The sequence below is a fragment of the Pseudochaenichthys georgianus genome, unplaced genomic scaffold (assembly GCF_902827115.2).
Source record: "Pseudochaenichthys georgianus unplaced genomic scaffold, fPseGeo1.2 scaffold_645_arrow_ctg1, whole genome shotgun sequence".
Classification (NCBI taxonomy): Eukaryota; Metazoa; Chordata; class Actinopteri; order Perciformes; family Channichthyidae; genus Pseudochaenichthys; species Pseudochaenichthys georgianus.
In genome coordinates this window covers 62,745-76,801 of record NW_027263201.1, presented here as the reverse complement: position 1 = coordinate 76,801, position 14,057 = coordinate 62,745, and the positions used below count along the sequence as shown (strand labels likewise).

At 39.2% G+C, this 14,057-nt stretch overlaps 1 protein-coding gene across 1 annotated transcript in view; it reads left to right on the top strand.

Annotated features, from left to right (window-relative positions):
- The window catches only part of LOC117443634 (exosome RNA helicase MTR4-like), a 31,669-nt gene that overhangs the window by 9,304 nt on the left and 8,308 nt on the right, over window positions 1-14,057 (top strand). Inside the window, 7 exon segments of the mRNA XM_034079539.2 lie at window positions 148-273; window positions 5,122-5,272; window positions 6,178-6,350; window positions 7,569-7,637; window positions 9,014-9,139; window positions 9,979-10,089; window positions 11,254-11,442. Of these exon segments, the coding sequence (XP_033935430.1) occupies window positions 148-273; window positions 5,122-5,272; window positions 6,178-6,350; window positions 7,569-7,637; window positions 9,014-9,139; window positions 9,979-10,089; window positions 11,254-11,442 (945 nt within the window).

The window sequence follows — 14,057 nt, the reverse complement described above, 5'->3', positions numbered from 1 at the left end:
TGAAAACTGAAACTAATTTGCTTTGCACATCTCCATCAGCTGCAACCAATGGGATGCTGCAATGATCCGTTTGGTGTCTGGAGCCCTCAGAGACATGTGCTGTATATATCCGAGACCCGTAATGACCTCTCAATGTCCTGTGTGTAGATCACATCGGGCGAGTACATCCAGATGTCTGGGCGAGCCGGCAGGAGAGGAATGGACGACCGAGGAATCGTTATCTTCATGGTGGACGAAAAGATGAGTCCATCGATCGGCAAACAGCTTCTCAAGGTAACCTCAACACTAGTGTTAATTTCGTCAGCTATTTTTTATTTAGTTTTAGTCCTGTGTTAAATTTCCTTTTAGTTTTAGTCATATTTAGTCACCTTCATCCTGTTTTTATTTAGTCAAGTTTTAGTCGACTAAAAGTCTGAGCATTTTAGTCTTATTTTATCAGATTATAGAACATTTCAGTCAAACTAGTCAAAACCAATAATTTGTCATTTTAGTATATAAATAAATAGGATTATATCTTGTACTTATTTAATGAAAAACTCAGGTTGAATGATTGAGAAGCTTGCAGAGAGTATCTGGTTTGTGGTGTTTGTACCAGCTGTGTTATGGCCACATTGCTTCCCTTCTGATGAAACAATGCATTCGCTTTTTTTCTCCGCCTCATTGTAGCGAAAATGGGCCCAAATATCACGTCGTTTCTTTCTCCCAAGCAGTGGTGGCTTTAGACTTTTTTGTTGTCAGTCATTTTGACAGGATCGTAACATTTCCGTCATAATCCATTATTACCCGTCGAGTGCACAATTTATCACTCACTCGCGCTGACGGGGGGGTATTCGGTTAACAGCGAGTGCGACCACCTGTCCCACAAGCCCTGTTGTTGCCATGTTCATTTTCTGTTGAAATAAGGTTAGTTAGACCACGAGGTAGATCCACGAGTCAGACCCGAGTCTTCCTGACAGTTCACAGGGTTGCCGGCTGCCCGGTGTAATTCAAATCTAGTTTGACACACACAGCTGCTGCCCAGCCACAGCACCTACACCACAGCCGCGAGCCACCTACACACATGCCGCAGCACAGACACACAGCTGCTGCCCAGCCGCAGCACACACACACAGTTGCTGCCGCAGCCGCAGCACCTACACACAGCCGCAGCCCTACACACAGCCGCAGCACAGAACAAACAGCCGCAGGCACAGGACAACAGCTGCTGCCCAGCCGCAGCACACACACACAGCTGCTGCCCAGCCGCAGCACACACACACAGCTGCTTGCCCAGCCGCAGCACAACACACACAGCTGCTGCCCAGCCGCAGCACCTACACACAAGCCGCAGCACAGACACACAGCTGCTGCCCAGCCGCAGCACAGGCACACAGCTGCTGCCTCAGCCGCAGCACAGACACACAGCTGCTGCCCAGCCGCAGCACAGGCACACAGCTGCTGCCCAGCCGCAGCACAGACACACAGCTGCTGCCCAGCCGCAGCACAGACACACAGCTGCTGCCCAGCCGCAGCACCGGAACTGCTGGGAGACTTTCAGAGATGTAACGTTATCTTGATATATTTCGTCTCCCCTCATTTTTCGTCAACGAAAGTAAAAGAGAGATTTTGGCATAGTTTTTATTTAGTAAACTACATTTTCGTCTCGTCACTTTTCGTCAACAATATTGCATGTTGATTTCGTTACAGTTATTGTTTGACTGCCGTCTCGTCATCGTCTCGTTTTCGTCATGGAAAAAAAGGTCGTTGACGAACATATTTCGTCATAGTTTTAGTCAACGAAATTAACACTACTCAATACTGCTGCCTTTTGTTCCTGAGGCTACTCATTATCCTCTTAACTGCTGTCCACTAGGGAATGATTGATCGAATATTCTAAATGATTCAGGTTTTCGAATATGAGAAAGAAGACATTTTACGAGGATTAATTTTCTACACACACACCAGCTAATAAAATGGTGCCTCGTCAACTAAAACAACCGCTGATGCACACAAAGAAACTCACAAAGAACAACAACTTAAGTCTTAAGGGCATACATAAATCCAGAAGGCATATTCAAATAAAAAGATTTGTCCTTCACATGAAGCTGGTCTTCTGCTTAAACCACACAGCAAGGTTTCCATGAGGCAGTTATCTGAAGCTCCATACATCTCACACAAAAGGGGCCACAACATGTAGAAGCTCTCAAATCAAAGAAATAACATCATATCTTAAGAAAAATATCAAAGAGAAAAACCGGGTGTGTTGTTACACTCCAATGCTGCGTTCACACACCGGACGCGATGCGAATATTCGCTCGAGTTTCACCGCGGCTGCCAGCTGCGTTTTACTCGCATCATTCAAACAAGAACGCGCCTAGCCAGGGGGCTACAAGCTACAACAAGATGAACATATTGTACCGTGATTTAATTGTATACACGTTTCAAAATTATGCCGAAGTAACAACACACTGATACCGGTTAGTAAAACATGATTAATGCTTTGAGTCTGCAGACAGACGGCAGAGAAACACCTTTTAAAATGCGGTGTTCTGAATGGAGATCGGCTAAGCTAACGTTATATATGCTCCGGCCGTCCACTCTCACAACCAACGGCCTACAGACATAAATAAGCAGCGACTGTATTCTCCATGACACAGGCAGTCTGTGGTTTGTACTGGTTTCCTTGTGTCGGTTTCTAAACAGATATGAGGAGCTGTGAGCTCCTGAGTGCTAACGGCTGATGTTTCCTGGTTGAACGTCAGTGGCGGCAGGCTGAGATCCTCACCGCCGATTGGCTACCGCGAGATCGCATCACGCGAATATGACGCTCGAGTTGAAAAAATTGAACTCGAGCGTTCGTCGAGGCCCTCTTCAATCGCGTCATGGAATTTGCGTCCACCGCTTCATGCTTGCCGTCGGAAGCGAATTCGCGTCTGTCCGCGTCTCAATATTTACTCAATTACAATTTTGAGGCAGGAGTTTGACTGTTACTTTTTATGTTTACTACAACAAAACAGAGACAAATATTGTATTGTTTTTTATTCTAATACATACATTTCACATATATTGTGAAATTGGCCGATGTGGAGACTAGTACTTTTGGTCTGTTTAAGTATATTTTGTGTTGCTTATACTTCTGTTTGCAAGACTTTACTGCAGGACTTTTACACAGTATATATATATATACCACAGAGTATTTCTACACTGTGGTATAACTACTTTGATTTAACGAGGACATATTGGGCTCATGTTCAGGTTCATATTAGTATTAGCAGACCATTTACATGCACAGAAACCTGCAAACATGTCAGTACTTCCTCCAGTTCAGCCCTGAAGTCCTTTCCCCCCAAAACTAAACCTGCAGAAACGCAGATATTATGAAACCCAGATTCCTCCCAGGTTAGTAAAACCTTAATTATAGGATATGGACATTTCGGTTAACTTGGGATTCGAATATACATTTGCTTTCAAATTCCCATCCCTACCGTCTACACTCTCTTCTGTTAGCCGCCAATAAAACACGTTTCCCTTCGGTCTGTGTGAATGGAAATCGCCTGAAGTTTTGGATCAACGATGCTTCAGAGGAGCCAGTCTTCTGTCTCTGGTTGACGTGTTTATCGCTGCTATAAATATGTTTCTGCACGGCTTTTCAAAGAGCTTGTGTAATGTAAACCCGTTTGTTGGCTCCGTCGCATAGCCCCTAGCTCACAGGGAGAAAACCTGGGTTTCATAATATCTGCGTTTCTGGAGGTTGAGTTTGGGGGGAAAGGACTTCAGGGCTGAACTGGAGGAAGTACTGACATATTTGCAGGTTTCTGTTAGGGGTTGCCAGAAACTGACCATGATCAAAATCGATTATTCGGCAGCCCTGGCGAATAATAATCGATTATTCGACCCCCCCCCCCCCCCCCCCCCCCGCAGGAGAGAAAGAAAAGAAACCCAGACAAAAGGAATTCCTGTTTTCATGCAGGCTTCCTCCAAGTCTACAGTAAAACAAACTGGTGGTGTGACCATGACCATTTACAATTATTAATATCTATTACTATTATTAGCATATATATATTTATATATATTTTGGTTGAAACTAAGCCAAAAAAAAATAAATACATAAATAATAAAAAAAATATATAAATAAAATCGATTTTTAAAAATAATATTCGATTATGGAGACTATCGAATAATCGCTGGCATCCCTAGTTTCTGTGCATGTAAATGGTCTGCTAATATGAACCTGAACATGAGCCCAATATGTCCTCGTTAAATCAAAGTAGTTATACCACAGTGTAGAAATACTCTGTTGTGTAAACGTCCTGCAGTAAAGTCTTGCAAACAGAAGTATAAGAAACACAAAATATACTTAAAAGTACTAGTTCTCCACAACGGCCAAGTTCACAATATATATCAATATATGTGAAATGTATGTATTAGAATAAAAAACAATACAATATTTGTCTCTGCTTTGTTGTAGTAACAAAATTGTAATTGAGTAAATATCGTCAGTTGCTTCCCCACTGATTTTTTTATGTTAGTCGTCACAAGCTTCTTGCTAACATTGATTAACTAAAAACGCCTAAATGTGAAGCCACTTTGAAGAGAGGCGAAGTCCCTCCCCTTCCTCCATGGACCTTATTTCTGAAAAAGTATGTATTGAAGTCGATGGAGAGAGAAATTATCTTTCCATCCCGTTTGAATTGTGCCACGAATGATGTTTGTCGATCTTAAAGAATAATTTCCACGTCAAAATCACAGTTTGTCGTAAAACTGTTGAAATATAGACGATGAAAAATACGCAACTATAAAGACTACAACTCCCAGAGTCCCGGTCCCGCATGCTGGCTCTCAGGACCGACTACCTCCCTTGTGTGTATGTACAACACGCCCAGACTCGTACTTCACAGTTTTACGACACATTAGATTTTTTTGACTTTGACAAATTATCTTTTAAATTGACAAACATCATGTGTGTAATTCGAGGCACAATTCAACGGGATCAAAAGATAGCTTTTCTCTCTCTCCATGGAGGAAGGGGAGGGACTTCGCCTCTCTAGCCTCTGTTCTTAAAATGTGGATCAGATAGACTAACCTTGAACCTCACTATATGCCTACTCTAGAAAGTAATATTTTATTGTTTTCTTTTCTCAGGGCTCCGCAGACCCTCTGAACTCTGCCTTCCACCTGACTTACAACATGGTGCTGAATCTGCTGCGCGTCGAGGAGATCAACCCGGAATACATGCTGGAGAAATCTTTCTACCAGTTCCAGCATTACAGAGCGCTGCCCGGCGTCGTGGAGAGTGAGTACTTTATTTAATATGAACACTTTTCATTTATGTTAGAAAAATATCACTCGTCACCGGCTTGAGCTTCGATCTCAGGAAACATGTGTTTGTGACTTTCTCTCAAAATCTCAAACATTCTGACTTTCTCTCAAAATCCAATTTTTTTTCTCGAAATCTCAAAGTTCAGACTTTTTTCTCAAAATCCAAATTTTCTTTCTCAAAAACACCAAATTCTGACTTTCTTTTCAAAAAATACTGACTTTTTTTTCAAAATCTCAAAATACTCAGTTTTTCTCAAAATACTCAGTTTTTCTCAAAATACTCAGTTTTTCTCAAAATACTCAGTTTTTCTCAAAATACTCAGTTTTTCTCAAAATACTTAGTTTTCCCTCAAAATATTCAGTTTTTCTCAAAATATTCAGTTTTTCTCAAAATATTCAGTTTTTCAGTTTTTCTCAAAATATTCAGTTTTTCTCAAAATACTCAGTTTTTCTCAAAATATTCAGTTTTTCTCAAAATACTTAGTTTTCCCTCAAAATCCAGATTTATTTCCCTTAAAATCCTGACTTTTTACTCAAAATTCTGTCTTTTTCTGAATACTTAATAATAATAAATACTTAAAATGTTAATAATCCCTCGTCCCCGGCTTGAGCTTCAACCTCAGGATCCACGTATCTGTGATCCTCTCCAGAAGGGAGTCATCACATACAGAGCATCAGCTAGTTCCTGAGCAGTGTCCTTCACATGCTGACATCCAAGAGAGGAGTCACACAGTCACAAGATGGAGGAATAGAAAGCAGTATTCAAATGCATTTTTATCAAGAACCGTGTTTCACTCGTAGATGCTAGAATAAAATATCATGTCTCTCAGTTGCCTAGCTCCAGCTTTAACTATATGTTTCTGTTTTGTTCCTGTGCAGAGATCGAGAAGTACGAGGCGCAGTACAACAGCATCGAGATCCCCAACGAGGAGGGCGTGGTGACGTACTTTAAGATCCGACAGCAGCTCGCCAAGCTGGGGAAAGAGATCCAGGAGTTCACGCACAAACCCAAATACTGCTTACCCTTCCTGCAGCCCGGCAGACTGGTCAAGGTGACGCCACACACACACACACACACACACACACACACACACACACACACACACTTCACACCAGTGGTGAACCGTCAGGGCCTTCAAGGTATTCAGAGAATACCCAGTGTTACGTTGATTTTTTTGTCCTTCTCGGACCATGCACGACGCATTTCAGTGGGTTTGTGTTAGAAAAGAAAGCAACCAATCAGATCTCGTTCTGGGTCTCTGGGCAGAACATCCTTCAACCAGGTATTCTACATCCTTGGTCGCACCAGGGGGGTCACGCAAAGTTTGAGGGAAAGGGGATTTTTTTTTTTTAGATGTTATTAATAACTGCATATCAATCTGTGTCCTGTGATGCCAATCTTTTAATATTTTTTATTTATTAATATTTTTGGGTTTTTACATCACACGACCCTCAAGCCAATCAGAATCGAGCTGCCGCTACTGAGCGTGAAACTGAGTATCTGCTCAGCTTTTGGAGCGAGTGGATATTTCGCTCTGCAGCCGGACGAGAGCACGGATGCAGCAAATATTGATGTTTATATGAATATAAATATATTTATTGTTAATATTACTGTTGAATATTATATATAATATTATTAAGGCATAAGTAGCTTTCAAAAATGCTAAAAATATATGTTCATATTACTGTTCAAGATTATATAATATTATAAAGACAAATCACTTTAAAAATGTGTTTACTGTTTAATATTGTGTTAAGAATGTTTATAACAGAAAACGACAAACAAAAGAATAATAATAAAAGAAGAATAACTGATTATTAATTATTAATACAAATATATATTAAGAAAATGTATTAAGCTGTAATATTAATTTGACATATTTTCCATCTTAATGTACTCATCATTTAAAATGGCAACAGGGGGGGTCCCCGCCAGAGGGGTCCCCGTGGGTTAATGCTATATGGGGTCATTGCCATGGCAACGTGTGGGAACCCCTGCTCTAGAAGGCCCGCTAGTTAACTGGAGAGAGACCGAGGATTCAGCGTAAATGCGTCCGTCTGACTACAACACCCGCATTTTCAAATCCGGGTGGAGGGGGATGTCTACAGAAGGTCCAGTCGTGATACACACGGTTCACCACTGCTTCACACACACTTCACACACACTTCACACACACACGCACTTCACACACACTTCAACCATACATCAACAGGGCAATAACTATACATTGAAGCATGTCATTGAATGGCTCCTTGTTGTAAACCCTCAGGTGAAAAATGATGACGCTGACTTCGGCTGGGGAGTGGTGGTGAACTTTTGCAAGAAGTCGAACGTGAAGGTGAGTTTGATTTGTGAGTCCATTTACATGTTGGTAATGAATATGCATTATAAATATTTGTATTTTTTTTTTTGCCCTTTTTTTCCAGAAACATTATTTTTATATAAAAAAAAAAAAAAATTTCATTTGACATTTTTCTTCTAACTTGTGTTAATATACATATTTTTTAGTCCTTTTGATAACATTGTATCTCAAATTGAACATTTTATTTTAACTCATTATATTTTATATATATATATATATAAGTATGTTTTACTTTTTTTGACATTAACATTTATTTTATTTATGAATAATAACTATTTTTGTTTTATTTTATTCGTGTTTATACATTTTTATTTTAAGATTTCCTTTTTTCTTATAATTAAATAAATATTTTAAGTCTTTTTTGGGGGGCATTTCTCCTAAATCTTCTAACGGTTATATATGTTTTTACTCTTTATTTGACATTTAATTTCTCGTATTTTTCATTTAAAAACATTTATTTGTAATCTTTTATTTACTTTTAAAAACAGACCATCAGTCAGGAAACCCTATTACTCCCAGTAGGGATGTCCCGATCACCTTTTTTTGCTCCCGATCCGATTCCGATCATTTGATTTTGACAATCTGCCGATACCGATTTTTCCCGATCCGATCTTTATGCAATGCATTAAGAGAAAACAAAGGCAACAGATAACGGCTGGTCATCCAACGCGATGAATTCAGCTATCTTGTTATATGTTTGGCCTTTTCACTGTTCTGGGGCAGTTTCTCTTTCCTTTTAAAAGCCTCTGAAAGTGTCGGTTGTCTCAGTGCCGTTACCCGAGTGGCCTCTGTGTACTCGCCGTGTTGTTGTTGGTGTTTGTTTCTCAGGTGGCGTGTTAGATTGGTCGTGTTGAACGTAGCTCTGTTCTTTCCACCACGCGGAACCTCTGCCTTGCAAACATTGCATCTGGCTGTTACACTGCCTTCGCTTTCAATTTCATAATACTTCCAAACTCCTGACATTTTCTCTGTCCCGACTCCCGAGTCACCAGCTGAACGTAGCCTCTCGTTAGCTTGCTGCTACTAGTAGACACTGCGCCCACTCTGTTGCTTTGAGAGGAATAAGCAGGTCTGAAAACAAGCCCAAAAGAAGCAACACATACATGATGTTGAGTAATTTTAAACCAAAACTAAGGCCTCAGGATGACTTTAAGACGTGAACATGGTCATTTTTGTTTTGTAACATTAAATCAAAAAAAAAAAATTATTAAAAAAAAAAAAAAAAAAAAAATCCCGATCCCCGATCTTTTTAAAATCACGTGATCGGCCCCGATCACGTGATCGGATCGGGACATCTCTAACTCCCAGTATCAATAAAGTATTCATATCCTGATAATTCTGTCTCCGTGCAGTCCACCACGGACTCTGAGCCTCTGTACGTGGTGGAGGTTCTGGTTCACTGCAGCAAGGACAGCGTGAAGGATGCTGCCACTGAGGCGGCTAAACCTGCAGCTCCAGGAGAGACCGGGGAGATGCAGGTGAGACACACACACACACACACACACACACACACACACACACACACACAGACGTACAGCAGGGGTGTCCAAACCTTTTTCACCGGGGAGATGCAGGTGAGACACACACACACACACACACACACACACACACACACACAGACGCACAGCAGGGGTGTCCAAACTTTTTTCACCGGGGAGATGCAGGTGGGAGAATTTTCTTAGGCTTTTTAGTGAAGCTTTAAATATATACAATATACACATTAAAAAATATATATATATACCCAAAGATCTAAATCAAGAATAATCGAAAAAAATAAATGTTTTTTTGTTGTTGTTTAGAAACCACATTGCGTCACTTTTAATTATTGGATGAACCCCAACTCTCACACACACTCACACACACACATACTCACACACTCACACTCCCACACATACGTACAGACACACTTTACATCACATATGTAGAGCTGTACCCAAAGTCCGAAAGTGGCATTTTTATTGATAAAACATGGATTTTATGATTTACAAAATTCACAACTTGTTTCATTCTAACAAAATACCTTTGCTTCAATTCTAAATTTGACAGATTTGGGCTTTTAAAATCATGTTCACTGTGTTTAAAACTGCACACGAAGGGAGGAACACACTGACACTAGTTATATTAATTAATTAAAGAAAGACTGGTCTGTCAAAGTCAATGTTTTTTGGTTGTAAGCCTGTCATAAGGTCTTTATTTTTATAATTAATAATACATATTTAAAAATGTTTTTAATTGAACCAGGGAGACGTTGCCTTCAGGGTCCTCTACGAAAATACGACATCCCTGCACCACTTACAATGATGTTCTCTATTTCCAGGTGGTCCCAGTGATGCTGCATCTCCTGACCTCCATCAGCTCCGTCCGTCTCTACATCCCCAAAGATCTGAGGCCCTTTGACAACCGGCAGCTGATGCTCAAGTCCATACAGGTACATCATTATTATAGATATAAACACAAGACGTTAAAGTTAAATGTCCAATAAAAGATATTAGATAAACAAAATATTTTTTATTTGTATGTAATTTTATTTATTTTAACTACTTTTTGTATTTTAAATATTTTTAACATACAAAGCTTATTTTTAGGTTTTTAAGTAAAGCTTTTAATTTACAAAATATTTACAAGATCTAAATCAAAAATAACCGAAAAGAAAAACAGTTTTTTCGTCGTTGTTTATAAACCACATGGCTTCACTTGTTAAGATTGGATAAACCCCATCTCACACACACACACACACACACACACACACACACACACACACACACACACCATGCATACACACCATGCATACATCACTTCAGAGGACATCACATTGACTTACATGCATTTCCTGGAGACTTATCCTAACCTAAACCAACACAAAATTAATGATTCCCGTCATGGGGACTTCCCTTATGTCCCCATAAGGGAGGAGAGTCCCCACACCTGACTGTGTAAACAGATGTAGGTCCCCACAAGGATAGTAATGCTAGGACACACACACACTCAAGTTCAGAGTCCAATGTCCGTGTAGATACAATTTGGAGGTTTATCTAAGAGTTTCTTATAATAATGAAAGATGGGCTTCTTCTATTTGTGTAGTACTCAAACCCTACATTAGTTAAAGACCTTTCATCGTTTGACCTTGGAGAAAATGTCATATTCTTTTTCAAATATGGCAAAAATGGATACAATTTATATTTTTGTGTAATTATCTACTGCTGATCTCATATTTATAGTTAAATAATTTATTTTTATTTAGCAACTTTTACATTTTGATTAATATAACAAAATTAATTCAATTTTATTTATTTATTTTCTATTTTTTGAAAGTATTTCAATTTTAACTATTAGTTTTTTATATGTTTGTCTCAGACACTGATCTCATATTTATAGTTTATTTATTCAATTATTTGTTTGTTTATTATTTTTTTATTAGCAACTTTTACATTTTGATGATAAAAAAATGTATTAAATTTTTTTATTTTATTTTTTTTCAACTTTTTGAATGTATTTCAATTTGAACTATTATTAGTTTTTTATGTTTTTGTCTCAGACACACACACAACAAATCAAATAAAAAACATTACTATCTCTTTTGTTTTGCGTGCAGGAGGTGCAGAAGCGCTTCCCGGACGGCGTTCCTCTGCTGGATCCCGTGGACGACATGGGCATCAAAGACCCGGCGCTGAAGAAGGTGATCCAGAAGGTCGAGGCCTTCGAGCACCGCATGTACTCCCACCCTCTGCACAGCGACCCCAACCTGGAGGCCGTGTACTCGCTCTGTGAGAAGAAAGCTGTGGTGAGAAAACTGACCTCCAAGGGGCCCTTTTATACCCCGGAAACACCTCCATTGAACTCCTTCGTTTAGTTCCGCAACATAGTGACATCACCGTCATACTGTGCTCCTATTGGCTAGCGCTCCAACACATATTGATGTGATCTCTAAGAGGCTGACAGATCACAACTAGCAGTCAGAGCAGATCACTATCATTATTATTAATATAATTTATTCATAAAAAAAAAAAATTATAAATATTTGTACACATGTGGAATTAATTTGAATTATCTTTCTATCATACAAATTCCAAGAATAATTAAAAATAGTATGTTATTATTCAGTATTTATGGGTCGAAAATGGATTCGTGCAGGTCCTAATTTTATATATTTTCTTTTTTTGCATTTCAGTCGAAGGTGAATTCCTGTGAATATCAGCTGTTTTTGTCCGTGGTACTTTAGCTGAGAGTTTTTGGAGTTTCTCGATGTGTTCACGCATAGTTTTAAAAGCCTAATGTCAAACCACACACACATTACACACAGTGGGTTTTGTTATTGTTTAATTATTTGTATCTACATTTTTGTTAGATTACAATCCGCGACCTTCAGTTGTCTTTCCTGCCAGACGTGTCGGCCTCAGCTTTAAATATCTTCACAGACAAACACAGGAAGCGGGCGAGGGCATCGTTCATGCAGCGCCTCGCCCTCATTGGTCAGATCAGAGGAAAAACGTCTCGTAAAGCGGCGGGATCTATTCTCGGGATATTGAATAAACAGAGCAGTCAGTGAGGCTCTACTTCGCGGGGCGAGGAGATGAACCAGAACACGTTCATTCATTATTCAAACCAACCAGAAACAGCCATATCTTATTTTAAATGTTACTATTATTACTATATATCTTTTTAATATAATATTATTAATATATATTTGTAGGTATTTTCTTTATTGTATCTTCGAGGGATGTCCCGATCACATTTTTTTGCTCCCGATCCGATTCCGATCATTTGATTTTGACAATCTGCCGATACCGATTTTTCCCGATCCGATAAAAACAAAGGTAACAGATAACGGCTGGACATCCAACGCGATGAAGTCAGCTATCTTGGCAGTTATTGTTTGGCCTTTTCACTGTTCTGGGGCCGTTTCTCTTTCCTTTTAGAAGTCTCTGAAAGTGTCGGTTGCTTCAGTGCCGTTACCCGAGTGGCCTCTGTGTACTCGTCGTGTTGTTGTTGGTGTTTGTTTCTCAGGTAGCGTATTAGATTGGTCGTGTTGAACGTAGCTCTGTTCTTTCCACCACGCGGAACCTCTGCCTTGCAAACATTGCATCTGGCTGTTTCACTGCCTTCGCTTTCAATTTTATAATACTTCCAAACTCCTGACATGTTCTCTGTCCCGACTCCCGAGTCACCAGCTGAACGTAGCCTCTCGTTAGCTTGCTGCTGCTATCAGACACTGCGCCCACTCTGTTGCTTTCAGAGGAATAAGCAGGTCTGAAAACCATCCCAAAGAAAGCAACACATACATGATGTTGAGTCATTTTAAAACTAAGTCCTCAGGATGACTTTAAGACGTGAACATGGTCATTTTTGTTTTGTAACATTAAATAAAATAATACAAATATTTTATTAAAAAATAAAAAATCCCGATCCCCCATTTTTTTCCTCCGATCTTTTGAAAATCACGTGATCGGCTCCGATCCCCGATCACGTGATTGGATCAGGACATCTCTAGTATTTTCTATTAAAACATCTTTTTTTTTATACTATTTTTAAAAAATTATATTTGTATGTAAAACAAATATATTTTAATGTAATACTTTTTGTATTATTTTACACATTTTTTTAACCTATAAAGCTTGTTTTTAGGCTTTTTAGTGAAGCTTTAAATATTTAATCTATATATATATACTTAAGAACAGTAACGAAGTATTTATATATATATATATAGATTAATATAGCCAAAGATCTAAATCGAGAATAACCGAAAAGAAAAACTGTTTTGTTGTTGTTTATGGCTTGACTTATAAAGATTGGATGAACCTCATAACACACGCACACACAGATACACACACTCACACACCACACACACACACACACACACACACACAACACACACCACACACACACACACACACACAGACACTCTGTACTCAGCCTGCAGTTGATGACTTGATGAAATTATACTTTATAATTGGATTTGGCGGGTAAGTAGGAACTCCTGATGTTCCCGTCTAGTGTGATGAGGTTCATCCGACCAACAACAACAACACATCTTATCAGAGTTTCACTTCTTGGTAATTCTGGATTTGGATCTTTATTTATGTATTTTGTTGTGAGTTTTGTTATGTACATGTGTTACATTACATTACATTGCATTTAGCTGACGCTTTTATCCAAAGCGACTTACAATAAGTACATTCAACCAGGAAGACACAACCTTGAGGAAAACAGAATCATATAAGAACATCAGGTTTCAAAGAGCCAATCGTTTCAAGTGCTGCTCAACTGGCTTTAGAGGAGCCAGTCCTTTATTAGTATATAAGTGCTTTGTTAGTAGTTCTATCCTCGAGGTGGAGTCGAAAGAGATGAGTTTCAGTCTGGAAGGTGTGTGAGCTTTCTGCTGTCCTGATGTCAATGGGA